The sequence below is a fragment of the Humulus lupulus genome, chromosome 7, assembly GCF_963169125.1.
Source record: "Humulus lupulus chromosome 7, drHumLupu1.1, whole genome shotgun sequence".
Classification (NCBI taxonomy): domain Eukaryota; kingdom Viridiplantae; phylum Streptophyta; class Magnoliopsida; order Rosales; family Cannabaceae; genus Humulus; species Humulus lupulus.
In genome coordinates this window covers 66,961,477-66,987,355 of record NC_084799.1, presented here as the reverse complement: position 1 = coordinate 66,987,355, position 25,879 = coordinate 66,961,477, and the positions used below count along the sequence as shown (strand labels likewise).

The following is a 25,879-nucleotide window of genomic DNA, read 5'->3' as shown; positions in this document are numbered from 1 at the left end:
ATAACATATAATACAATACTAAATATTTAATACTTATATTAAAATATATTTAAATATTATAAACATCATTATAATAATAATACATAATACATATTCTTAACTTTTATTAAAAAAATTATCATTTATGTTTAAAAATATTATCATATTATATATATTTTTAAAAAATCACAAACAATGTTTTGGTTTAATTTTTTATTTAATATGTTTATGTCATTCTTTTATACATAATATTGTTTATTTATTTGAAATTTATATAACAATGATACAAATTTACTAAAAATAATTAATAAATTCTATAAATAAAACTAAGCAAACTTGCATTGGACGTTGTCTGTATCTAGTATATATATATATATATATATCTTCTATATAATAAAGTGTGTAGATAGCGGAAATTCTTGGTTTTAACGGTTTTTTATTTTTTTTGTTAACTTTAATGGAATATTCTTATATTTAACATAAATTATTGGTTTTAATAGTTTTTAATTTTTTTCCCCATTAACTTTAACAGAATATTTTTATATTTAACAGAATATTCTTATATTTAACAGTAGATTATAAACACAACTTAAACTTAAATAAAATTAAATAAATAAATAATGTTACACCCAGATTTTGAGATAAGAAGTTATGACCTCAAAAAATGGGCTCGTCAGGTGTGAGCTCGAAACATATGCAGTCATCATATGATTCAACCGTCAAACCTCTTGGAAGTAAGCAACGACCTCGAGAATGTGTGGCCTCGAGTGTGCTTTGAGCTCGCAATGGTCATGGTATGACGCATGAGTATACTTTTCCATGATTGCTTCAGGCGAGATGGATCGAGCTCGGGAAGTACAAGCTCGGATGTGACAGCATCTACTTGTTCCGAACATAGCGCGAAGTTAGGTGATGAGCTCGTGGTTGACTCATGGTCTCGGCAAGTTCAATCATAATTGCTGATCTCGAAGATTTGATGAATCATTTGGGATAATCAGTTACGTGTGAACATGTTTATTGTTGTACAATCCCAATATTTAAGGGATATCATTTAATCTGTTATCCGTTCCCGATCTTCATGGGACGTTTCCGTATATAAAGGAAATAATGCATTAAATAGCATTATCTTAATTGATTTACAGATTATCTTCCCGAAATATGTGAGAATGAATTATGCAACCTTCTCTATAAATAGAGAAGGAGACACCATTTGTAAGGGACCGATTTCTTATTTCTTGAGAGAAAACTCTGGGCAACTCTTCTCTGAAAAGTTTCCAGAAAACTCTCAAGTCTTAATAAAAGAGACTCGTGGACTAGGCAGAGTTAACTGCTGAACAACGTAAAAATCCTCTAGTTTTCCTCTTTATTCATTTGCACCAATATTTTATTGTATAATTGCTCTACTATTTAAGTTAACGAAAAACGGCGTCAACAGTTTGGTGCATTCATTAAGAGCCATTAAACAACACGTGTGTGAGTCTGTTTAGTCAGGAAGCCTCCCAAATCAACAATGGCAGCAAATGATCCCAATGTTCCTGAGGAGGAAATTTTAGATGAAGCTGAGTACCCCCGTTGCCCTAGAAAGTAGCCTATGGTGAATTCAGATCCTGATGAGAAGAGTGGTTCATCCGACTCTCGGGGACCAGCAACCCCTAGGGACGACGAGGACATATACTAAAATCCTGAACGATATGTCTCGATAATGGAGCTTGAAAATCGTCAACTGGGAAAGCAGTTGGCAGAGGCTAAGAAACGCAACGAAGAGCTAGCCAGACTAGCTGCTGAAGCGCAGGCGGCTCAGGCTCCACCTTCGCAAGATGCCTCGGCTCTGCCTCTGCGGGACGTTCACGTTCCACCATGTAGGCCTCGAGGACGGCCACGCAAAAACACCGCCACCCGAAGAGCAGAGCAACCTCCGCTGCCAGCAGAACAACCTGCTCCGCCGAGAACCCGAAGAAGTAACCGGGCTAAAGGCCCTGTCAACCCGACTGCAGAGGCACCTACCGGGGTAGGGAATAACCGAGCTCCCTCGGAGGCTCAGACCCGAAATCCTGGTACCACGCAGAATATGGCAGAGCATGATCGAGCAAACTCAGGGCCTTCTAGGCCCCGTAATGGATGGCAGCCACCATCACCAATAAGGCACCCACCATCGCTAATAAGACACCCACCATCGCCAATAAGGCATCCCTCACCTACTCGGAGGAACGCACAACCAACCCATGGTGATAAGGAAAGGCAAGCTGGGCGAAGGCGTGGAAATGGGGAAACTATTAGGGAGCATAGGGGTCCCCAACCTACGAGAAGCCAAATGTCTCAATCTCACACTATTGAGACGAGGCAACCGACAAGAAATCCATCTCAAAACAACCATACAACGAGCCATGTCAGTGAAGGCTCGGGTGACACTAGATCGGTTAGTATGTATGACCAGGAGCGTGGAAACACTGGAAATCGAAGTGATCACCCATATTTACAGGAGCATTTAAACCATAATCAGGGGTGTGGCAATCCCCCGAATTCAGACCTGAGAGACCATCTCAACGGGCGCAAGCACCCTGCGCCGAGACGGGGAACTGAAGTTGTAATCAACGATAACCAGTTCCCGCTGATTCAAGTCAGACCCCCCGTAGATCCAGTCCAAGAAAGGATTGAGCAATTGGAAAGAGCATTTAGGCTCATACAAAATAAACGGAGCCGGGAGAGGGATGATGAGTTCGATGAAGAACTCGAACCTTTTGCCCCGCACATCTCTAGCACCCCGTTCCCTCAAGGATTCAGAATTCCTCATGTCCCACCATTTGATGGGATTTTGGATCCATACAGTCATTTAAGTACGTTCAATACAATCATGCAAACCAGTAATGTGGGCCAGCAAACCATGCAAGCCAGTAATGGGGGTCGTTCGTCCTCCCTTGCTCGAGAGTTGTTACTCGCTCATGGGACCAGCAAAAAACTGGTTTGAAAAGTATAAGAGACATTCGATTGCTTCTTGGGATCAATTATCAAGAGATTTCAAAAAACAATTCAAGGCCATGGTCGGCATTAGGCCCGAGGCATCTGCCTTGACCAATGTCTGACAACAGCCAAACAAAACACTAAAGAACTATCTCACAAGATTCAATCTAGAAGTCGCTTAAGCTCGTGATGTCGATGATAGCGGCCATTTAATGGCTGTCCAAGCTGGAGTAATGCCTAAAAGTCCTCTCTGGGAAGATATGCAAAGGAAGCCAGTAAGGTCCTTAACCGAGTTCAATTCACGAGCTCAGAGGTTTGTTAATGTAGAAAAGGTGAGGTCAGCCTTGAATATGACCTCTCAGCCCATAACTACAACAACAAACGCAAACTCTACCTCGACCTCGGTGGATCCTACGACCTCAAAACCCCCTGGGGACAACCCTTCTAAAAGGAAGAAGAATGAAGGGAATAATCCCGAGGCGGAAGGGGGAAAGAAAAAGAATGGGGAAAGATATTTCTCTTTATACAAGGTGTATACCGAGCTCAATGAGTCTCGGGAGAATATCTACCTGGCTAATGAAAACTAGGTCCCTTTCATATGGCCTGACCCCATGAGGAACCAAAAGGTGAAAAGAGACTCCAACAAGTACTGCAGATTCCATAGAGATATCAGACATACGACCGATGAATGCAGGCAATTAAAAGATGAGATCGAAGGCTTAATCTCGAGAGGATATTTCAGGCAATATGTTAGGAACCAAAACCCCAATCAGGCTTTCACCAGCCAGAGGGCAGCAGCACCACCACCTGCCTAGAATAACAACTCTCGAGCAAGGGAGGACGAACGACCCCCTCTGATTGATGGAGAAGATGTCATAACCATTTCGGGGGGACCACATATTGCAGGATCGAGTAGGAACGCCCAGAAACGATATGTGAATGAGCTGAAAACAGGTGACGAGTCTCCTTACGAACCCGAACCCAGAACTCCAAAATAGCAAAGGGTTGAATCTCAACCCATAACTTTTACTGAGGACGATGCATCTCATGTACAGTTCCCTCACAATGACCCGCTGGTCATCACCCTTCAGCTCGCGAACAAGAGGGTACATCGAGTCCTTGTTGATAACGAGAGCTTAGTAAATATCCTCTACAAGGACACCTTAGAAAAGATGGGACTCGCGCTTCACGACCTAAAGGCCTGTGCAATGACGTTGTATGACTTTTCAGGAGAAGGGGTTTCCTGTATGGGATCCATTGAACTCCCCGTAACCTTGGGAGACTTCCCAGTCCCAACAACAACGATGATGGAGTTTGTAGTAGTGGATCTTCCGTCGGCCTACAACGTACTGCTCAGGAGATCCGCCCTAGTAGGGCTGGGGGCAGTTTCGTCTGTAAGGCATCTGGCCATCAAGTTCCCGACTTCTAGTGGCATCAAGACTCTGAAAGGAGACCAGCTCGCAGGAAGGGAATGCTATAGCATTTCCGTTAAAGGAAAGAAGCAAACAAGTGCACAAACACTTGTCGTAATTCAGAATAAGGATGGGACAGTCTTCGAAATAGACGAAGAGATCAATCCAAGAGTAGAAGAAAGGGCTGATATCGAGCCGCTAGAAGAGCTCGAAGAAATCAAGCTCAAAAAGGTTGATCCCCCGAAAACTGTGAAGGTAGGGAAAAACCTTCTGGAAGAAACAAAGTAGCAATTAACTTGCATCCTGAAAAAGAACCAGGATGTTTTCGCATGGTCACATTCGGACATTGTAGGGATAAGTCTGAATGTGATAAGCCATGTCCTTAACATTGATAAGAGCTTCCCCCCGAAGCAACAAAAAATGAAGACTCATGGACAATGACAGGAAGAAATCCCTGAAGGAAGAGGTCGATAGGTTAAAGGCGAATCGATTCATACGAGACGCCTTCTACCCTGATTAGGTCGCCAACCCGGTGTTATGCCGAAAACCTAACGGAACATGGAGGACTTGTATCGATTACTCAGACCTCAATAAAGCATGTCCTAAGGACTGATTTCCCCTACCTCGGATCGACCAGCTCGTAGATGCCACAGCCGGGCATGGACTTATGTCATTCATGGACGCTTATTTTGGATATAACCAGATTTCCATGCATGCCCCGGACCAAGAGCATACGAGTTTTGTGACAGATAAAGGACTGTACTGCTACAATGTCATGTCGTTCGGGCTCAAGAATGCTGGAGCCACATACCAACGGCTCGTAAACATGATGTTCTCCGAGCAAATAGGTAATAACATGGAAGTTTATATTGATGATATGTTAGTCAAATCTAAACATAACAATAACCATATGGATGACCTTGAAGAATGCTTCGCCATGCTACGAAAGTACAACATGAAGCTCAACCCCCATAAATGCTCTTTTGGAGTATCGTCGGGGAAGTTCCTGGGTTTCATTGTGAATGCACGGGGAATAGAGGCTAATCCTGACAAGATCCATGCGTTAATTGACATGCTCTCACCTTGAAAGCATAAATATGTCCAGAGTTTGACTAGATGGATGGCGACATTAAGTAGGTTTATCTCGAAATCTACAGACCGTTGTCTTCCATTTTTCAATCTTTTGAGAGGGGGCAAAAAATTCGAGTTGACAGATGAATGCGTGCTAGCATTTCAGGAGCTCAAGAAACACCTCACGGAGCCTCCTATCTTGTCGAAACCTATCACAGAAGAAATTTTGTACCTATATCTCACTACAATCGAGCATGCCATCAGCACCGTGCTCGTCCGAGAAGATCAGAAGGTACAAAAACCAATGTACTATGTCAACAAAAGGTTACTGGGGGCAGAATCGAGATACCCATTAATGGAGAAGTTTGCTCTCAGCCTAATCCACTCGTCTTGAAAGCTCCGACCTTACTTCCAAGCACACCCCATCCATGTGTTGACTGACCAACCACTACGACAAGTCTTATCAAAGCCAGAAGCCTCGGGCCGATTATTAAAATGGGTTGTTGAGCTCAGACAATTCGAGATCACTTATCATCTGAGGACAACCATAAGAGGACAAGCCTTAGCAGACTTCATAGTGGAATGTACTGGAATGACTGACAATGAAGTTATAACCCCAGCCCGTGAGCTGTGGAAACTTTATGTCGATGGGTCGTCCAACGAACATGGATCGGGGGTAGGAATTATATTGATCACTCCAACAGGAAGTCGATTTCACTCCGCCTTAAGGTTTGGCTTCGAAGCATCTAACAACGAGGCTGAATATGAGGCTCTATTGGGCGGACTCCGAATAGCAAAGGAACTCAAAGCTAAGGCGATTCATTGCTACAGTGACTCGCAGTTGGTGGTCAACAAAAGTTTAGGGGAATACCAGGCTCGCGGAACAAAGATGGCTGCTTATTTAGAAAAAGCAAAAATAACACTCGAACATTTTGAGTTCTATACAATAGAGCAGGTTCCCCGATAGCAAAATTCAAACGCAGATGCCCTAGCCAAGCTCGCCACATCCACCGAAGTCATCGAGCTGAATGTTGTGCCAATCGAGCATTTGTCCACACCTAGTATAAGCGAGCCTGAACAGGAAGATGTCTGCATGATTAACTCCGAGCCAACGTGGATGACCCCAATAGTTGATTACCTTGAAACCGGCATTCTCCCAGCAGAACGGAACAAGGCTCGGAAACTGATGTATCAGATTCCCAGATACACTATTGTGGAAGGAAGGTTATATCGGAGAGGATATTCTATGCCACTACTCCGATGTGTAACTCCACCCGAGGCCAAGAAGATCCTAGAAGAGATACATGAAGGATTCTGTGGGGACCACACTGGGGGGCATAGCCTATCAAAAAAAATTATACGACAAGGATACTTCTGGCCCACTATCAAAGCAGACTCATTTGCTTATGTCAAGAAATGCGATAAATGCCAACGATTCGCCACAATCCCGCGAGATCCACCTTCTGAGCTAACTATGATAACCTCCCCATGACCATTTGCAATCTGGGGAATTGATCTCATAGGCTCGTTGCCAACTAGCAAAGGTGGAGTTAAGTACGCAATGGTCGCGGTAGATTATTTTACAGAGTGGACCGAGGCCGAACCTCTGGCAACGATCACCTCAAAGAAAGTCTTGGACTTTGTAGTGAAGAACATAATCTGCCGATATGGAATGCCAAGGAATATAGTATTAGATAATGATACTCAGTTCGAAAATGAACTGTTTACCAATTTTTGTGAGAAAAATGGGATAACAAAGAGCTTCTCCTCTGTCGCCCATCCCCAAGCAAACGGACAATTCAAAGTTGTAAATAAGACTAAAAAGTTCTATGAAAAATAGATTGGAAGAAGCTAAAGGAAAATGGTTCGAGGAGTTGCCCCAAGTCTTGTGGTCCTATCGAACCACAACTCGCACTTCAATAGGAGATACCCCTTTTTCTCTGGCATATGGATGTGAGGCCATGTTACCAATTGAGGTCAAAATACCCACTATTCGTAGCCACGCTTATGACCAAACCTTGAACCAATCCCAACTCGAAGTAAGTCTGGACCTGATCGAAGAAAAATGGGACGAAGCTCAACTAAAAAATGCAGCATATCGGCAGTGAGCTACTCGATATTTCAATAAAAAGGTTCGGGACAAGAAATTTGGATTGGGAGACTTGGTGTTAAGGCACGTGTTCCTAGCTACACGAGACCCAACCGCAGGTGTGCTCGGACCTAATTGGGAAGGGCCTTATCAAATCGAGTCAGTTATTCGACCTGACATCTACAAATTGGCAAGATTGAACTGGGAATTGGTACCACGAGCATGGAATGGCGAACATCTACGACCTTACTATCAATAGTGTAGGAATGATGTCTCCTATAACCATGCTTATTTATCTTTACTAAGCTTCTAAATTGTTCAATTCTGAATAAACTTCATTTTCGTCTCAGTATGTTGTATTTTTTGCAAACTCTCTTAATTTAATAACCTACAGTCACACTCATAGGATATTAAGGGGGCATAGTGGTATATATACCATAAGTTTGAAAAAATTGCTCGAAAATAAAACAAGCAAATGTCTGGATCGTTAACCAGATTATTAAAATTAAAGTGTTTGGATATAACCAAATGCGCGAGCTAAGATAATTTGGACATAACCAGATTATTAAAATTAAAGTGTTTGGATATAACCAAATGAGTGAGCTAAGATAATTTAGACATAACCAGATTATTAAAATTAAAGTGTTTGGATATAACCAAATGTGCGAGCTAAGATAATTTGGACATAACCAGATTATTAAAATTAAAGTGTTTGGATATAACCAAATGCACGAGCTAAAATTTGGACATAACCAAATCATATAAAATAAAGTATCTGGATATGACCAGGTATGCAAACCAGTACGATCTGGATATAACTAGATTGAAAATATACAAGTGTAATGGATTATGAACCAAACACGACCTAAATAGGTTTGGAACAAACCAGCTAAAATTGATCGACGCAAGTGGGAAAAAATTAACCTACTACGAGCTAAGTCTACACCGAGGCTAGAGTATTTTGCAACAAAAGTTTCAACCTCACAACCTCGGGGAGCTATCTTAGGACGTGTAAAAGTAACTAGAAAGCATAATACAACTAAACTACTTATCTTACACGCCATATAAGTACTTTTGAGTGCATGGTAAAAGTAAGTTTCGACCTTGACAAATAACGAGATCGGAGGTGGATGTATCGAACAAACTATGCGAGAACGCATGGAAGCTCGAGCTTAAATCCGACATGTGTTTGTATGAATAAGAAAACATAAGGAAAACTTTTAATATAAGTTGCTTGAAATATTTCAATTCAAGGGAATACCCTCCTTAGCCTTCTCAGCATCATCGAGAGTACTACCCCCACCAGGACGAATAGCATGACTATCCTCCCGAGCAGCTTCCTCCTCATCTAGCTGAGCTTGCCATTTGGCCACAAGCTCGTCCTCAAAAGAGCCTAGGAAGCTAGTGTCGAGATTGACATTGCTGGCCCAGATCTTGTACATGGCCATGTCAACCGCCTGATCCTTCATCTGTTTGAACTCTTCGAGAAGACGAGCTTTTTCATCCTCCATCACCTCGAAGGTGGCCTTTTTCTCCTCCTCAAGCTTGGGATTGATCTTCTCAAGCTCTTCTACCTTGGAGCTCTTCTCTTTGAGCTTATTTTTTGCCTCCCCAAGCTTTGCATTCAGCTTCTCAAGCTCCTCAACCCTAGAGCTCATCTCTTTGTCCTCGACCTCCAGTTTTGACTTCGAGGCTTTGTACTCACCTGCGAGCTTGAGCTGGAGATCCTTCGCCTCCTGAGCATAAGACATGCTCGAGTGGACCTCATTGTTCAGCTTGTAATTTAGCTGAGCAAATGCGGTAAAAGACTAACACACAAACAAACCATGTTAGAACATACACTAAGTACAACTACAACAAATAATAAGGTGAGAGAGGTTACCACAGCAGCGAGCTCGACACTCTTGTCATAAAGGGTGTTGCAATCCCAAGCATTGACCAAAACCTGCCACTGGGGAGCCTCAAAATTACTGATGCTTTGGCCAACCCGAGACAGGACGTCCAAGCCCAGGGTGGCCCCACGAGCCTCAGTAGCCTTATCGACAACATACTCATCATGAGTAGAAATCGACAACAGGCGCCCCTTCGTCGCCGGTTTCTTAGGAGGTGGGCTGAGCGTTGGGAGGATCTTGGTGGCAGGAGGCAGGGGAGAAACATCTGTTGTGGAAGGCAAGGGAGGAACATCTGTTGTGGAAGCATTAACCTGGGAATTAGGGTCTGCTACTGGGGTCAAAACAGTAGGAGCTAGGGGTAGAGTCACCTCGGTCCTTTTGGGGACCTTAGCAGGCCGACTAGACCTCTGTGAGGCTCTCGGACGCTTACTCTGCTTGGCCCCCTCACCCCTGGCAAGCAGGTTCTCGAGATCGGAGTCCATAGTACCTACGCAATCAAATCACCTTAGAAAATGACCTCAAGACGCTAAAATTAGCATAATGCATACAGATTAAGGAATCAAAGTCAAGTGACAAGGGACCAAACTGGAACTCTCCTCCGAGCTCGTGCTCAGCGACCAAGAAATTCCCCTATCTTCGGAGGAGGTTGGGGGAGTCCCTTTCCTATATGTGGAAGTCAACCTTGAAAGGTCTCTATAATCGTTTGTCCCATATTGTACGACTACTCCATCCCAAACCTCGTTCTGACTATACATCATATCATATTTCCCTAACCAGCTATCAAACCTATGGACCATCTCATCTACCTAGGACCATACATAAAAGTGGTTCCTATCATCTTCACACAAGACCAAGGTGTTGGGTTTATGCTTAAGGAGGGAAGGAGACCACAAGGCCGAGCTGAAAATGAATTTACCTCTATCACTCGAGCTCAATGCCTCATCGTTAGCATCGTTCCCCGAACCCGGACTCCTCGGACGGCGAGCTGTGGGTCGTGCCTTTAAACTGCGCCTCAGAGGAAGGTTGCTGGTGGGGAGAGGCACAAACTCCCACTTGGTGTACTTCCTGTAGGCTCTATCTTCTATGGATTGATCCTTCCTAGAAGACCACAGGCTCGAAGATTATCTTCATGAAGAAGATAGGATAGAGATCGCCTGTCGTAAGGAAGCTAGAACAAAGCCTCTTTATGCTCCCTCATTGCGTCCATGGGAGTGGGGCAGTGATAGTTGGCTGAGAACACGGAATACATTATGAGTGGATCGAGCTTAAACAAAATTCGAGCATAAGAGGAAAGAGATCATATACTTACAGATTCGTCTGAACGAATAATATATGGAGGGAGCCAGGCTGTCTATCCAAAAGAACGCCACCTTGAAGTTGGGAGGATGGTTCGGCAGGTCCTCGAAGATTTTCTTCCCCCGGGGATAGCTCGAGAGATAGTAGAAGACATCTCCTCCCCGGGCTCGAGAGGGATTGCTTTTCAAGCAAAAGAGATACAAAATCTCTTTTGGTGAAGAACCTTCCCACTTTAGCTCGTGGTAAAGTGACCTCAGGGCTGACAAGACCCTGTACGAGTTGGTCTGGAGTTGGAAAGGCATGAGCCCAACGTAATCCAGAAAGTCGTTGAAAAAGGACTTCAAGGGCAATAAGGCCCCTACCCTCATATGCTCATGGCTCAAGCCACGAGCTTTATCTTACTGTCGGGATTGCCATCTCCCGGAGCACGGCAGCTATGCTCAGTGGAGGTTGGAGCTCGACACCTTAACGAGCTTGATAATCCCAGGCCATGTCAAGTTAGGATTTTTGTTATCTGCCCCAACGAAGAGACCAAGCTCCAATAATGCTTGGCCTCAAAAAATTCCCCCTCGAGGTGGGAATGGTGGTTGGCTGCGAGGTGGACGGTTGATTTGTTGGTTCCCCCATCAGTGAAAATATAAGTTCGCCTGGATTGAAAGCTACTGTCACTTTAAGAGTAGGGTCGAGGGGGATTAGTCTAGGCTCGGGGTCTAGGTCTGGATAGATTGCGACCCTAAGGCTCTTCCATTTTCTCTCTTCGACCTCATTGATTTGGCATCGAAAATGAGCTCGAGTATCCTCTTGCTCACACTTCAATTCGTGCTCTCTAATCAGCCGCTGGTTTCGAGTAAAGGGTGACTCCAGGCTAGGAGTTGACGACGAGTAAGGAATCGCAAGTACTAACCCCCACCGCTTTTCCAAATTCTGCGACATCTAGCAAGAAAGAAAAAGGGTGAGGGCCAGGCATATAAGAAATCTAGGATAAAAATTGAAATGGTCTGAGCTCGAATGCTCGAGACCATCGAATAAGCTCGATTAAAAGAACGAGATCGGGTTCGGAGGAAACTTGAGATATCAAAAAAATCAAGCCCCGAGCGTGTATTTGACGAAAAAGGGGGAAAGTGGATTTATTTTTAAAAGATCTCGGATTTTTAGGGAAAAAGTTGGTAGTTACTCGAAAAGTCATATTTTTGGGAAACGTGCAATTTATAAACCCTAATCTTATACCCCATTTTTTGGTCTACACGATATGATATTCAAAATCAAGACAACCCATTAAAAAAGCCATATTTGCATCATTCATGCAAAATCTGGGTTTGGAAATCCGTAACATTGGATGAGCCTAAAAACTACACGACATTGACTAAAGCAATCTAGTGCTAAACTGGTACTAAAACTGGTGCCCAAAGTGCTACTATAACATAAACATGCATGGAAAAACAGAATGTACACGATCAAGAACAGATACTTACGCAATGTGGCTGGTGGGTACAGAGAAATCGATGACCAAAGGATTGGTTGCAAGAACGATTTCACGGAGTCGAACATGCCAGCGTTGATTTGCTTCCTTGGCTTAAAGAACATGCAAGAACCGAATGAGTTTTTGAGTTCTGGCTTTTTGTTCTTCTCTTCTCTCTAAAAGCTCTGAATGCGAAAGTAAGGGTAGAAGATTGCACAGGCATATTTATAGGCCACAAGAGAATGTCATTCGATGAATCAATCTGGGCCGTTGGATGAGTCTGGTATCTGATCAAACGAATGGGTACAGGCGTGGCAATGGTGGCAAAAAGGGTGGCAGATGAGAAGACGTGGGCATGGTGCAAACATACTCAAGTACGCTGATCTTCCAATACCTGTCTGACACGTGTCTGCACTCAAGTACAATCAATGGTACAGTTTCCAAGAAGGGCAGTTCAAAATTTTCCTTCTCATGGGATTTGAACTGATACTTTTGAGGGGGCAAAATGTTACACCCAGATTTTGAGATAAGAAGTTATGACCTCAAAAAATGGGCTCGTCAGGTGTGAGCTCGAAACATATGCGATCATCATATGATTCAACTGTCAGACCTCTTGGAAGTAAGCAACGACCTCGAGAATGTGTGGCCTCGAGTGTGCTTTGAGCTCGCAATGGTCATGGTATGACGCATGAGTATACTTTTCCATGATTGCTTCAGGCGAGATGGATCGAGCTCGGGAAGTACAAGCTCGGATGTGACAGCATCTACTTGTTCCGAGCATAGCGCGAAGTTAGGTGATGAGCTCGTGGTTGACTCATGGTCTCGGCAAGTTCAATACTAATTGCTGATCTCAAAGATTTGATGAATCATTTGGGATAATCAGTTACGTGTGAACATGTTTATTGTTGTACAATCCCAATATTTAAGGGATATCATTTAATCTGTTATCCGTTCTCGATCTTCATGGGACGTTTCCGTATATAAAGGAAATAATGCATTAAATAGCATTATCTTAATTGATTTACAGATTATCTTCCCGAAATATGTGAGAATGAATTATGCAACCTTCTCTATAAATAGAGAAGGAGACACCATTTGTAAGAGACCGATTTCTGATTTCTTGAGAGAAAACTCTGGGCAACTCTTCTCTGAAAAGTTTCCAGAAAACTCTCAAGTCTTAATAAAAGAGACTCGTGGACTAGGCAGAGTTAACTGCTGAACAACGTAAAAATCCTCTAGTTTTCCTCTTTATTCATTTGCACCAATATTTTATTGTATAATTGCTCTACTATTTAAGTTGACGAAAAACGGCGTCAACAAATAATTAAACAAATTAAAATATGATATTTTTGAGATATTTTACAATGATAATTATTTAAAAATAATAAAACTATATATTTTATAACTTAAATAAAATATAATTAAACTTAAACTTAATATTATATTAAACATATAATATATAATCTTTTGTTGTCACTGCCAAATTAAAAAACTAGAACAAACATAAACTTAAATAACAAAAAAATTAATTAAAAAATAATATTTTAAAGATATTTTATGTTAATTTAAATAATTAAATCATATTTATTTAAAAATAATAAAGACATACATATCATTTTTTTATCTTATAAATTTGTGTGATAGTTTATTTTTTCTTAAGTGATTGGAGCTCTTTTTTTCTTCATCAAATGACATTGTGAAATACATTAGAAACTAAAAATAGTTAATATATGTATACTACTGTCTACACTATGACTTTTTCTATTCTTATTTTATTTCTATTATTAATTTTTTTTTAAATATTATTGTATTTTATATATGTGTCGTGTAACCATGTAAATATTTATATATACTATAGAATTATAATTCTTTCTATTATATATATATATATTTTAAAAAAATAGTGAACTAATATTTATTAAAATATAGATAATTTTTATGACTTTAAAACTATGCAAACGTGTATTGCACGTTGCTTCTACCTAATATATATATATTTATATATATGGGACACTCTTAATGGTTACTACCCATAGATGATTATTTTAATATTAACCATTAGATTAAGATCAATTATCCATATTTATATTTATTAATTAACATTTCTAAAAATAAATTTTGATTTTTTTAAATTTTTGGAAAAATTACATAATTACATGACGGTCACATATTTATTAAATTAAAAAATTAAAAAAAATCTTATTTAAGCTGAAAATTCGAAATTAATGTAGAAAAAAAAAATATCTGTTAGTGACTTACTATACCAAGTGACTATGTTGCCACATCATCATAATTGTTAGTATCAATCTATGAGTAGTAATAATTGAGAAATCTTGTGTGTGTATATATATATATATATATATATATATTAAAATAGATGTCTGGTACATTTTTAAAAAATTGATTAAATGTCATGTATCATATGCAAAAGATTGTACTTTTGTAATAAAACAAAACTATATTTCCAACGAATAGAGAGTAAAAAAACTTAGTTTTTTGAAAAGATATCCTTATTATTTTGATTATTTTTACTTATATATAATTTCTTAATAATTGTGATTAAGTAAGTTCAAAAGAAAAGAAAAAAAAAAGCTGCGTAGCAATGTAGACCTATTCGCGAGACTCGACGCAAACTTCCAAACACATCTAGGCATAGCCCATTCTCACCCCAACCCTAATCCATACTTCCACTACTCCTCAAACAATCACCCACAAAGGCCGACTGCCTAGAAAGCTAAGACTCATTCAACCCCATACTTATTTCATTTCACACTCTTTTACCTCAATCAATCCTTTTCCTCTGATGATATTATTACCTTTGTCAATCATATTGACACCCCTTTATTGGGTGAATTCGCTCCCCCTCCACAAGAACAGTGACGCGTTTGTTATGGAATCCTTAATTTTCCTTAACAAATTTTACTTTTATGGGTTTAAATGTGAAAAATATTTAAGTTAAAAATGATTTTATCTCTTTGAGATATTACTTGCCTCTATACTTCATAAATTGTTGCTCCATTTGCCCACTCATTATATCAGATTTTGCCTACATTGTGGTACTATAAATAGTGAGCCTTGGTAGTGTAGAAAGACATCTAATTTTGGAGTAGAAAATTTTACTTTGTTTTTATTTTACTTTAATTACTTCTAGCTTAATTTTACTTGCTTTGTACATCTTATTCTTACTACTGACATCACCATTTTTAATACTTCATTTGCATATCTCAATTATTAAATTGTTCTTATTTTCTGATTTGGATCCTAAATTTTAGTTAACATCTTTTACATAAGTTCGCAATCACATTTCTCTTATATAATTTAGACTTGATTTTGTTTTATTTGTTATACTATAGGTTTTTTATGGTATTTTGTCATTAGTATTTTGTTATTCTCAGATATATAATATGATATATTATGAAATTAGAAGTTATATTCAATTTAATTAAGATTATTTAATTCAAGCATTAATCATATATATTTTCTAATTGTAATTAATGATGTAGAATTGTGTTAGAATTAATATAAGTGTTAGAATAAGATTTACATAAGTGTGTCTCTACCTTAACAAACTCTTTATCTATCAATATAGCCAATTTCATTATTTTAATTTTACTTTTTAATTTATTCTATCTCTTCAATTTTACCAAAATAATATAATCTTTACTTCTGTTACGAATGCATGCACACATTTTTGGAGCTAGCCAAAAAAGTCATTAGGCCGATACATGTTGCCACTCTCTTGGTGACATGTCGCAATAGAAAATAAACCAAACGGCATATCACCACTTACTGAAGTTTTCAAAATTTAGTTTCAAGTGACATGTCTTCAAACGTTTTTGCCTTCTTTTGCATGCCTAAATCATTCCGAAATTTCACCAATTGCTTCCAACATATTTAGATGTGGTTTGTATCAATCTAAACTCAAGTTTGTCAATTTTTTATGCTAATCACACAAAATAAATTCAAATCAAATCAAATTTCACACCTAATGTGAAATTTTTCATTGTTTTATATCTATTTGTGTAAGAAATGAATTCAATTCATTTTGTCTTTTTTTACTAAAAAAATAGTAAATTTTGCGATTTACTTATGACAATAAATATAAAATATGATGGACAGTTAAAAAAAATGAAATTTATAGTTTAAATTAAAAAAAAAGAAAAATAAAGTGAGTGATCTTACTTGATTTGATGAATATTTATCGGTTGAAACTATACTGCTATTATTGTTGACCATTGCAGCTGCCACATATATGGCCATGGGGACTTTGTCAGCAAATTTGTGTACGACATCTGTGACAGTGCTACCCCCAGCGCTATGACCCACCATTATTACCTACGATAATATTACTTTCAATATTATTACGAAAAATAATTGCTAATTTTGAGATTAAAAATCTAATCTGAATAAGCATAATGTATATAATTTAAATTGGTAAAAATCCAATATCAAAATATAATTGTGTGAATTTGAATGGATGGATAAAACTATTTAAGCACGTCGTACTTATATTGTATTTTTTTTTTGTGCATACTTATATTGTATGTTAGTTCTTCATAACTTTGTCTCAACATCTCTATGCAATAAAAAATTAATTAAAAGAATTAAAAATTCATCAAAACACAATAAAATTCATAAATTAAAAGTTCAAAAATTAGGGCTCAATATTTGGTAAGGTATGCCTTTTTCATTCTCTTCTTTGTCATTATTCTTTTTCTTTTAATAGAATGAAACTCATACATGCCAGAAGCATCATTTTCCATCAATTACCATCATCGTCATCTTTTTTCTCTCTGAACGTTGAGGACCAATTTGCAGCAAAAATCCCTAACATAATCCACCTTTTGTACTTAGATCTCCAGCTTTAATTTTATTATTATTATTATTATTATTATTATTATTTGCATAATTCTAACATCTTAGAAGGTTTCACCTTTTCAGTTAAAAAAGAAACCAACTTTTGTGTGAAAAAAAAAAACCTAATCTATACATCATTTTGTATTTTGATCCCCAACTTTAAATTTTGGCATTGATTTTTCTTCCATCTAAACAAATATAACTTCAAATTTATTAAAAAAACATATATTTCAAAATATAATTTTTTTTATAATATCTCAACAATAGTTAAGCTTTATATTTTTTAAAATGTATTTTTTGTATACTCCCAATAAATAATTGTTAATCAATAGTTATATTCTAAGTTCTTTAAAAATTTAAAAGATAAATTATAATTAATTCTTTTAATTCACAATAAATAAATTACAAAGTTAATGTCATTATTATTTTGATCAGATTATATAAAAATAAATAAAAATTTCAAGTTGGGACCTAAATGCAAAATGATGTGTAGATTAGGGATTTTTACCAAAAAACTTTAGTTTTTAACAAACAAAAACAAAAAGATGGAAAAGTAAATAGGTTTAACGATGTTAATTTTTAAGTGGTTGGGGATGTAAATACAAAACATTTAGAGTAAGGGATATAATACAAAAAATGGTTTAGATGGGTGATTGTTGCTGTAAATAAGCATGTCTACAATACACCAAATTCTACTTTCAATGACTCCCTACAATGTCTTACACCATTGGTGTAAGACATTAAAAATTAGGAGGGGTTTTTAATGTCTTATGTTGGGAGACATTGAATTTTTTTATTAATGACTAAAATTGTAAGACATTAAAAGGGTGGGAAGACATTGAAAAACCCTTGCCTAACACGTGTCCAGGGATGACATCCAATGTCTCCCACTGGGAGACGTGCCACGTGTCCCAGTGGGAGACGTTAAAAGTACATGACTTCCAACGTCTCCCACTAAGAGACTTGCACGTCTCTCAGTGGGAGACGTTGGAAGTCCTCACTGCATATATGTAATGAGCGACTTGGCTTCTTTCTTTCTCCTTCTTCGTGCGCAATTACATAGAGGCATTTGGGGAAAATTTCTGCAATTTTAGGGCTTGAAAGTTACAAAATTCTCTCCATTTTCAAGCTTTTGATGTAAATTTTCTTAAAAAAAAATTATGGGTTTACTATTAAGATTATATATATATGCGATTTTGTGTTAGTATTTTATGATTATGAGATTTTTTAATGGATTTGTAGGATTTTCTTGGAGAGTATAAGAGGTGTAGGAACTTGAGATTTTGACTCAAAATTTGTATTTCAAGCAGACATTTGAGATAAGTTTTCAAAATTATAAGTATAAATAATTGTTAAAATGATATTTAGTGGGATTTTTCTTTATTAGTAGATTTTGAGTGGGTTTCTATTAATATATATATATATATATATGTGTGTGTGTGTGTATTAACATTCTAGCTAGGTTGATTATATATAGTTATGTTAAAATATTTTTTTAAAAACTAAAGATATATGTGTTACACCCAGATTTCGAGACAAGAAATTATGACCTCGAAGGCTGGACTCGTCGAGTGTGCGCTCGAAATATATAAAAACGCGTGTTCATGGTACACCTGTAAAACCCTCGAAGTAAGACGGCAACCTCGAAGACATGTAGCCTTGGGATTCTTTCTGAGCTCAAAAGAACATAGCATCGGGATACATCCGTTATCGAGTGTCTTCGGATCGAGTAGCTCGAGCTTAAAGAGTGCAAGCTTGAAATATGACAGCCTTGACGGTATTTATCTGCCTCGAGCAGGTCTTGGAATAAGACGGTCAGTTCGTAACCTGTCTGTAAACCTTGCTGATGCGATGTTGATTGCTGATCTCGGAGATTTGATGAATCATCTGATGTAACACGTTTTGTACATTTAACGATATTTATTGTTGTAACGTCTCAACATTGAAGGGATATTAACAAGTCTGTTATTCGTTTTCCTGGTCGTCAGGAGACGTTTCCTTGTATATAGGAGTTACAACATTTAATATCATTATTTCAATTAATAAGCAGGAGTATCTTCCCAAAATATGTGGGAATGAACTCTGAAAAATCTCTATAAATAGAGAGGTCATGAACACTTAAAGGGGACGGATCTTTTGCTATCTAGAGAGAAAACTACAAGTTCTAATAAAATAAACTTGTGGACTAGGCAAATTTAACTGCTGGACCACGTAAAACCCTTGTTGTTCCACCATACTATTCATTTGCACCATAGTTCTTATTGTTTAATTGCTCGACATTTTAAGTTGAAGAAAAACGGCGTCAACAGTTTGGTGCTTTCATTGAGAGCCTTAAGCAGTACAATTCCTAATTAGCTATGGCCGCAAATGATCCGAATATTCCTGAAGAAAACTATCCACGGCACCCTGGGAAATAGCCGATGACGAATCCAGAACTAGAAGAGAGAAGTGAGTCCTCCGATTCTCGAGGACCTCCGGCACCACCGGCCCCCAGGGACTACGAGGACATGTACTATAATCTTGAGCGATATGTTCCCATTGTGGAACTCGAAAATTGTCAGTTAAGAAAACAGTTGGCTGGGGCCAAGAAGCGTAATGAAGAAATAGCTAGATTGGATGCGGAGGCATAGGCGGCTCAGCCTTAACCTCCGTCTGAGGCCCAGGTCCCTCCTCCACGGGACGTTCATGTTCCTCCCCGTAGATCTCGTGGGTGACCTCGCAAAAATGCCGCCACAAGAAGAACGGAGCAACCTCTGCCACCGGCAGAACAACCTGCCCCTTCGAGGCCCCGAAGAAACACCCGGACTAGAGCTCCGGTTAACTCAACTGCTGAGTTACCAGCTGAAGCTGGGAATAACCGAGCCCCTGCAGAGGCTCGGACTCAGAATCCTGGTAACACAAAGAATGTTACCGAGCCGACACAGGCGAAATCGGGACCATCCAGACCCCGAAATGGGTGGCATCCACCATCACCCATACAGTTCCCTCCATCGCCAATAAGATATCCCTCACCGCCTTGGAGAAACACACAACCGACTCAGGGTGATAGGGTAAGGCGAGCTGGACGGAAGCAGGGGAATGGATAAAATATTAGAGAACGGAGAGGAGCCCAGCCTACGAGAAGGCAAATGTCTCGGTCTCGCATTGCAAAGACGAGGCAGCCTGAAAGGAATCCATCTCGAAACAATTATGCAACGAGCCTTGCCAGCGACGACTCAGGAGACACCAGATCAGTCAGTATGTATGATCAAGGACGTAGAAATACTGGGAACCAAAGGAACCACCTTGACATGCGGGAACACCTGAACCAAAATCGGGGTAGTGGTAATCCCTTGAACCCAGACCTGAGAGATCGCCTAAATGGACGCAATGATCCCATGCGAAGGCGCGAGCCTGGAATTGCGATCAACGATAACCAATTTCAGGCGAGACCCCCTGTGGATCCAGTTCAGGAAAGAATTGGTCAACTGGAAAGAGCATTAGGCTCTTACAGAATGAGCGAGGCCAGAATCGGGACGAAGATTCTGATGAGGAGCTCGAACCATTCGCTCCCCACATTTCCAACACTCTGTTTCCTCAGGGGTTTTGGATTCCTCATGTCCCACCTTTTGAAGGGAAATCCAACCCATACAGTCACTTAAGTACATTCAACACTATTATGAGGGCAAGTAATGTGGGTTACGAGCTTAGATGCATGTTGTTCCTAGAATCGCTTACAGGACCAGCAAAAAGCTGGTTCAAAAAATATAAGAGGCATTCAATCACTTCTTGGGATCAGCTGTCAAGGGATTTCAAGAAGCAATTTAGAGCCATGATGGGGATAAGGCCCGAGGCATCGACCCTGACCAACGTCCGGCAACAACCAAATGAAACGCTGAAAATCTATCTTACAAGATTTAATCTGGAAGTCGCCCGAGCTCGTGATGTAGATGACTTCAGTCATTTAATGGGCATCCAAGCTGGGGTAATGCCGGGAAGTCCCCTCTAGGAAGATATGAAGAGGAAGCCTGTGAGGTCCATAACCGAGTTTAATAGACGAGCTCAGAGGTTTTTCAATGTAGAAAAGGCGAGGTCGACACTGAATATGACCTCTCAGCCCATAACTACAACGACAAACGTAAACTCTGCCTCAACCTCGGCGGACCCATCAGCCTCGAAACCCCCTGCAAAAAACCCTTCCAAAAGAAAGAAGAATGAATGAAATAACCCCGAGGCGGAAGGGGGAAAGAAGAAGAAAGTGGAAAGGTAGTTCTCCGTGTACAAGGTGTACACCGAGCTCAACAAGTCTCGGGAGAATATTTACCTGGCTAATGAAAACTAGGACCCTTTCAGGCGTCCAAACCCCATGAGAAACCAAAAGTCCAAGAGAGACTCCAGTAAATACTGTCGATTTCACAGAGATACTAGGCACACTACTGATGAGTGCAGGCAACTGAAGGATGAGATCGAAGGTCTGATCTCAAGAGGATACTTCAGGCAATATATCAGGAACCAGAACAACAATCAGGCTTCTACCAGCCAGAGGACAGCTGCACTGCCGCTTGCCCAAAACAACAATTCCCGGGCTAGGGAAGAAGAGAGACCCCCTTTGATTGATGGAGAAGATGTGGTAACCATCTTGGGCGGGCCTCACCTCGCAGGATTGGGCAAGAATGCCCAAAAGCGATATGTGAACGAGCTGAAAACTGGGGACGGGTCCCCTTTTGAACTCGAACCCAAAGCTCCAAAGTACCAAAAGGTTGAATCTCAGCCTATAACCTTTACTGAGGACGATGCGTCCCATGTTCAGTTTCCTCACAACGACCCACTGGTCATCATTCTTCAGCTTGCGAACAAGAGGGTTCACCGAGTTCTTATTGATAATGGGAGCTCAGTGAACATTCTCTATAAGGCCACTTTAGAAAAGATGGGACTCACGCTTCGTGACCTAAAAGCTTGTGTAACGACGCTATACAGTTTTTCAGGAGAAGGGATTTCTTGTATGGGGTCCATTGAACTCCCTGTGACCTTAGGAGACTACCCAGTCTCAACAACTAAGATGCTGGAGTTCGTAGTAGTGGACCTGCCATCGGCCTACAATGTTCTGCTCGGGAGACCCGCCTTAGTAGGGTTGGGGGCAGTCTCGTCTGTAAGGCACTTGGCCATCAAGTTCCCGACTTCTAGTGGCATCGGGACATTGAAGGGAGACCAATTAGCCGGAAGGGAATGCTATAGCATTTCCATAAGAGGAAAGAAGCAGACAAGCGCACAAGCACTCGTCGTTATTCAGAATAAAGACAGGACAATCTTTGAGATAGATGAAGAAATCGATCCAAGAATAGAGGAAAGAGCTGATCTCGAACCATTGGAAGAGCTCGAAGAAATCAAGCTCAAAGAAGCAGACCCCCCGAAAACAGTAAAGGTCGGGAAAAACCTCCCCAAAGAAACCAAATAGCAATTAATTTGTTTTTTGAAGAAGAACCAGGATGTCTTCGCATGGTCACATTCGGACATGATAGGGATAATTCCAAATGTGGTGAGTCACGCATTGAATATCGACAAAAGCTTCCTGCCGAAGCAGCAAAAGCGAAGACTATTAGATGACGATAGGAAGAAGGCCCTTAAAGAGGAAGTCGACAGATTAAAGGCAAACTGATTCATCAGGGATGCTTTTTACCCCGATTGGGTAGCCAACCCGGTAGTAGTCCCGAAGCCTAACGAGACATGGCGGACCTGTCTTGACTGCTTGGACCTCAACAAGGCCTGTCCTAAGGACTACTTCCCTTTACCTCGGATCGACCAGCTCGTGGATGCCACGGCAGGGCATGGACTCATGTCATTCATGGATGCCTATTATGGATATAACCAGATTGCCATGCATGCCCCTGACCAAGAGCATACGAGTTTCATAACAAACAAAGGGCTGTATTGTTATAACATCATGCCATTCGGGCTCAAAAATGTTGGAGCCACTTACCAGCGACTCGTGAACATGATGTTCTCCGAACAAATAGGTAATAACATGGAAGTTTATGTTGACGATATGTTATTTAAATCTCAACTTAACAATAACCATGTGGATGACCTCTAAGAATGCTTCGCCGTGTTACGGAGATATAACATGAAACTCAACCCTCAGAAGTGCTCCTTCGGAGTGTCTTCAGGAAAATTCTTGGGATTCATTGTAAATGCTCGGGGAATAGAAGCTAATCCAGACAAAATCTAGGCTCTGATTGATATGCCCTCACCTCAGAAGCATAAGGATGTCCAAAGTTTGACTGGCAGGATGGCGACGTTAAGTAGGTTTATCTCGAAATCTACGGACCGTTGTCTTCCAATTTTCAACCCTTTGAGGGGAGGCAAGAAATTCGAATGGACGGAGGAATGCGAGTTGGCTTTTCAAGAGCTCAAGAAACACCTCGCAGAACCCCCCATATTGTCAAAACCCATTACGGGAGAAGTCCTGTACCTGTACCTTGCTACGACCGAGCACGCCATAAGCGCGGTACTCATGCGGGAAGAAGAAAAGGTGCAAAGACCCATATATTATGTCAGTAAAAGGTTACTGGGGGCAGAATCGAGATATCTCTTAATGGAGAAGTTAACTCTCAGCCTAATTCACTCATCTCGAAAGCTTTGACCCTATTTTCAGGCGCACCCCATCCATGTACTTACCCATCAACCACTAAGACAAGTCCTGTCCAAGCCAGAAGCCTCAGGTCGACTGCTCAAATGGGCCATTGAACTCAGACAATTCGAGATCACTTATCATCCAATGACGACCATAAGATGATATGCCTTGGTAGATTTCATAGTGGAGTGCACTGGCGTGGCCAAAGACAAAGTTATAACCCCGGCCCGCGATCTGTGGAAACTTTATGTTGACAGGTCTTCTAATGAAAATGGATTGAGATTTGACTTTGACGCATCGAATAACGAAGCCGAATACGAGGCTCTACTGGCAGGATTCCGTATAGCCAAGGAACTCAAAGCCAAAGCGATACATTGCTACAGTGACTCCCAGTTGGTGGTTAATAAAATTTTAGGAGAATACTAGGTTCATGGTACTAGAATGGCAGCATATTTAGAAAAGGCAAAATCAGCACTGGGGCATTTCGAGTTCTATGCGATAGAACAGGTCCCCCGAGAATAGAACTCGAATGCGGATGCCTTAGCCAGGCTTGCGACCTCCTCCGAGACTGATGAGCTGAATGTCGTGCCAATCGAACATCTCGCGACACCCAGCATTCACGAGCCTGAGCAGGAGGATGTTTGCATGATCAACTCCAAGCCAACCTGGATGACTCCGATAGTTGAATACCTTGAGATCGGCAGTCTCCAAGAAGAACGGACCAAGGCCCGAAAACTAATGTATCAGATCCCAAGGTATACCATATTGATGGAAAGCTGTATAGAAGAGGATATTCCATGCTGCTACTCCGATGTGTGTCCCCACCCAAAGCTAAGAAAATCTTAGAGGAAATTCACGAAGGGTTCTGTGGAGACCATACTGGGGGGGCATAGCCTATCCAAGAAGATCATACGACAGGGGTACTTCTGGCCTACCATCAAAATAGATTCGTTCGACTATGTCAAGAGGTGTGATAAGTGCCAGCGGTTTGCCACAATTCCTCGAGCTCCACCCTCCGAGCTAACTATGATGACCTCCCCGTGGCCATTTGTGGTCTGAGGAATCGACCTCATAGGCTCACTGCCCACTAGCAAGGGCAGAGTAAAATACGCAGTAGTCGCCGTAGATTACTTGAGGAAGTGGACTGAAGTCGAACCTTTGGCAACAATAACCTCGAAGAAAGTCCTTGACTTCGTAGTGAAAAACATCATATGCCGATATGGGATGCCAAGGAAGATTGTGTCCGATAACAGTACTCAATTCGACAGCGATCTATTTACCAACTTTTGCGAAAAAAATGAGATAATAAAGAGCTTTTCATCGGTGGCCCATCCCCAGGCAAATGGCCAGGTTGAAGCTGTAAATAAGACCCTAAAGAGTTCGCTAAAGAAAAAGTTGGAAGAACCTAAAGGAAGATGGCTCGAAGAATTGCCCCAAGTTCTATGGGCATATAGAACCATGGCCCGTACATCAACAGGACATACCCCATTTTCTCTGGCGTATGGTTGCGAGGCTATGTTGCCAATTGAGGTCGAAATTCCCACAATTTGAGCTCTTGCTTATGACCAAACCTCAAACCACTCTCAGCTCGAAGAAACTCTGGACCTGATTGAAGAAAGAAGGAACGAAGCTCAATTAAAAAATGATGCATACCAACAGCGAGCTACCCGGTACTTCAACAAAAGAGTTCGAAATAGAAAATTCGGCGTAGGAGATTTGGTGTTGAGGCGTGTATTCTTGGCAACACGGGATCCCGCAGCTGGCGTACTTGGGCCAAATTGGGAAGGACCTTATCAGATAGAATCAGTCATCCGACCCAGCGTATATAAGTTGGCAAGATTGAATGGAAGTTTGGTCCCACGAGCATGGAATGGCGAACACCTACGACCTTACTATCAATAGTATAGGAAGGATGTCGCCTATAACCATGCTTATTTGTCTGTACTATTTTTCTATTTTTGGATTATTCGAATAAAGTTTGATTTCGTTTTAATATGTTGTATTTTTTGCAATCTCTCTTAATTAAATAACCTATGATCACAATCATAGGATATTAAGGGGGCATTAGTGGTACATATACCATCGGTTTGAAAAAATAAAATAGCATATACGAAAAATATACAAGTGTTTGGATATAACCAAATGCGCGAGCTAAGATAGTTTGGATATAACCAAACTATAAAAAATATACAAGTGTTTGGATATAACCAAATGCGTGAGCTAAGATAGTTTGGATATAACCAAACTATCAAAAAC

At 40.4% G+C, this 25,879-nt stretch overlaps 1 protein-coding gene across 4 annotated transcripts in view; it reads right to left on the bottom strand.

Annotated features, from left to right (window-relative positions):
- Positions 1-25,879, bottom strand: part of LOC133788240 (pheophorbidase-like) — a 55,631-nt gene that overhangs the window by 12,776 nt on the left and 16,976 nt on the right. For all 4 annotated transcript variants that reach the window (XM_062225642.1, XM_062225641.1, XM_062225639.1 and 1 more), the window contains exon 2: positions 16,339-16,491. In XM_062225642.1, coding sequence (XP_062081626.1) covers positions 16,339-16,491 — 153 coding nt within the window. The remainder of the gene's footprint in view (positions 1-16,338; positions 16,492-25,879) is intronic.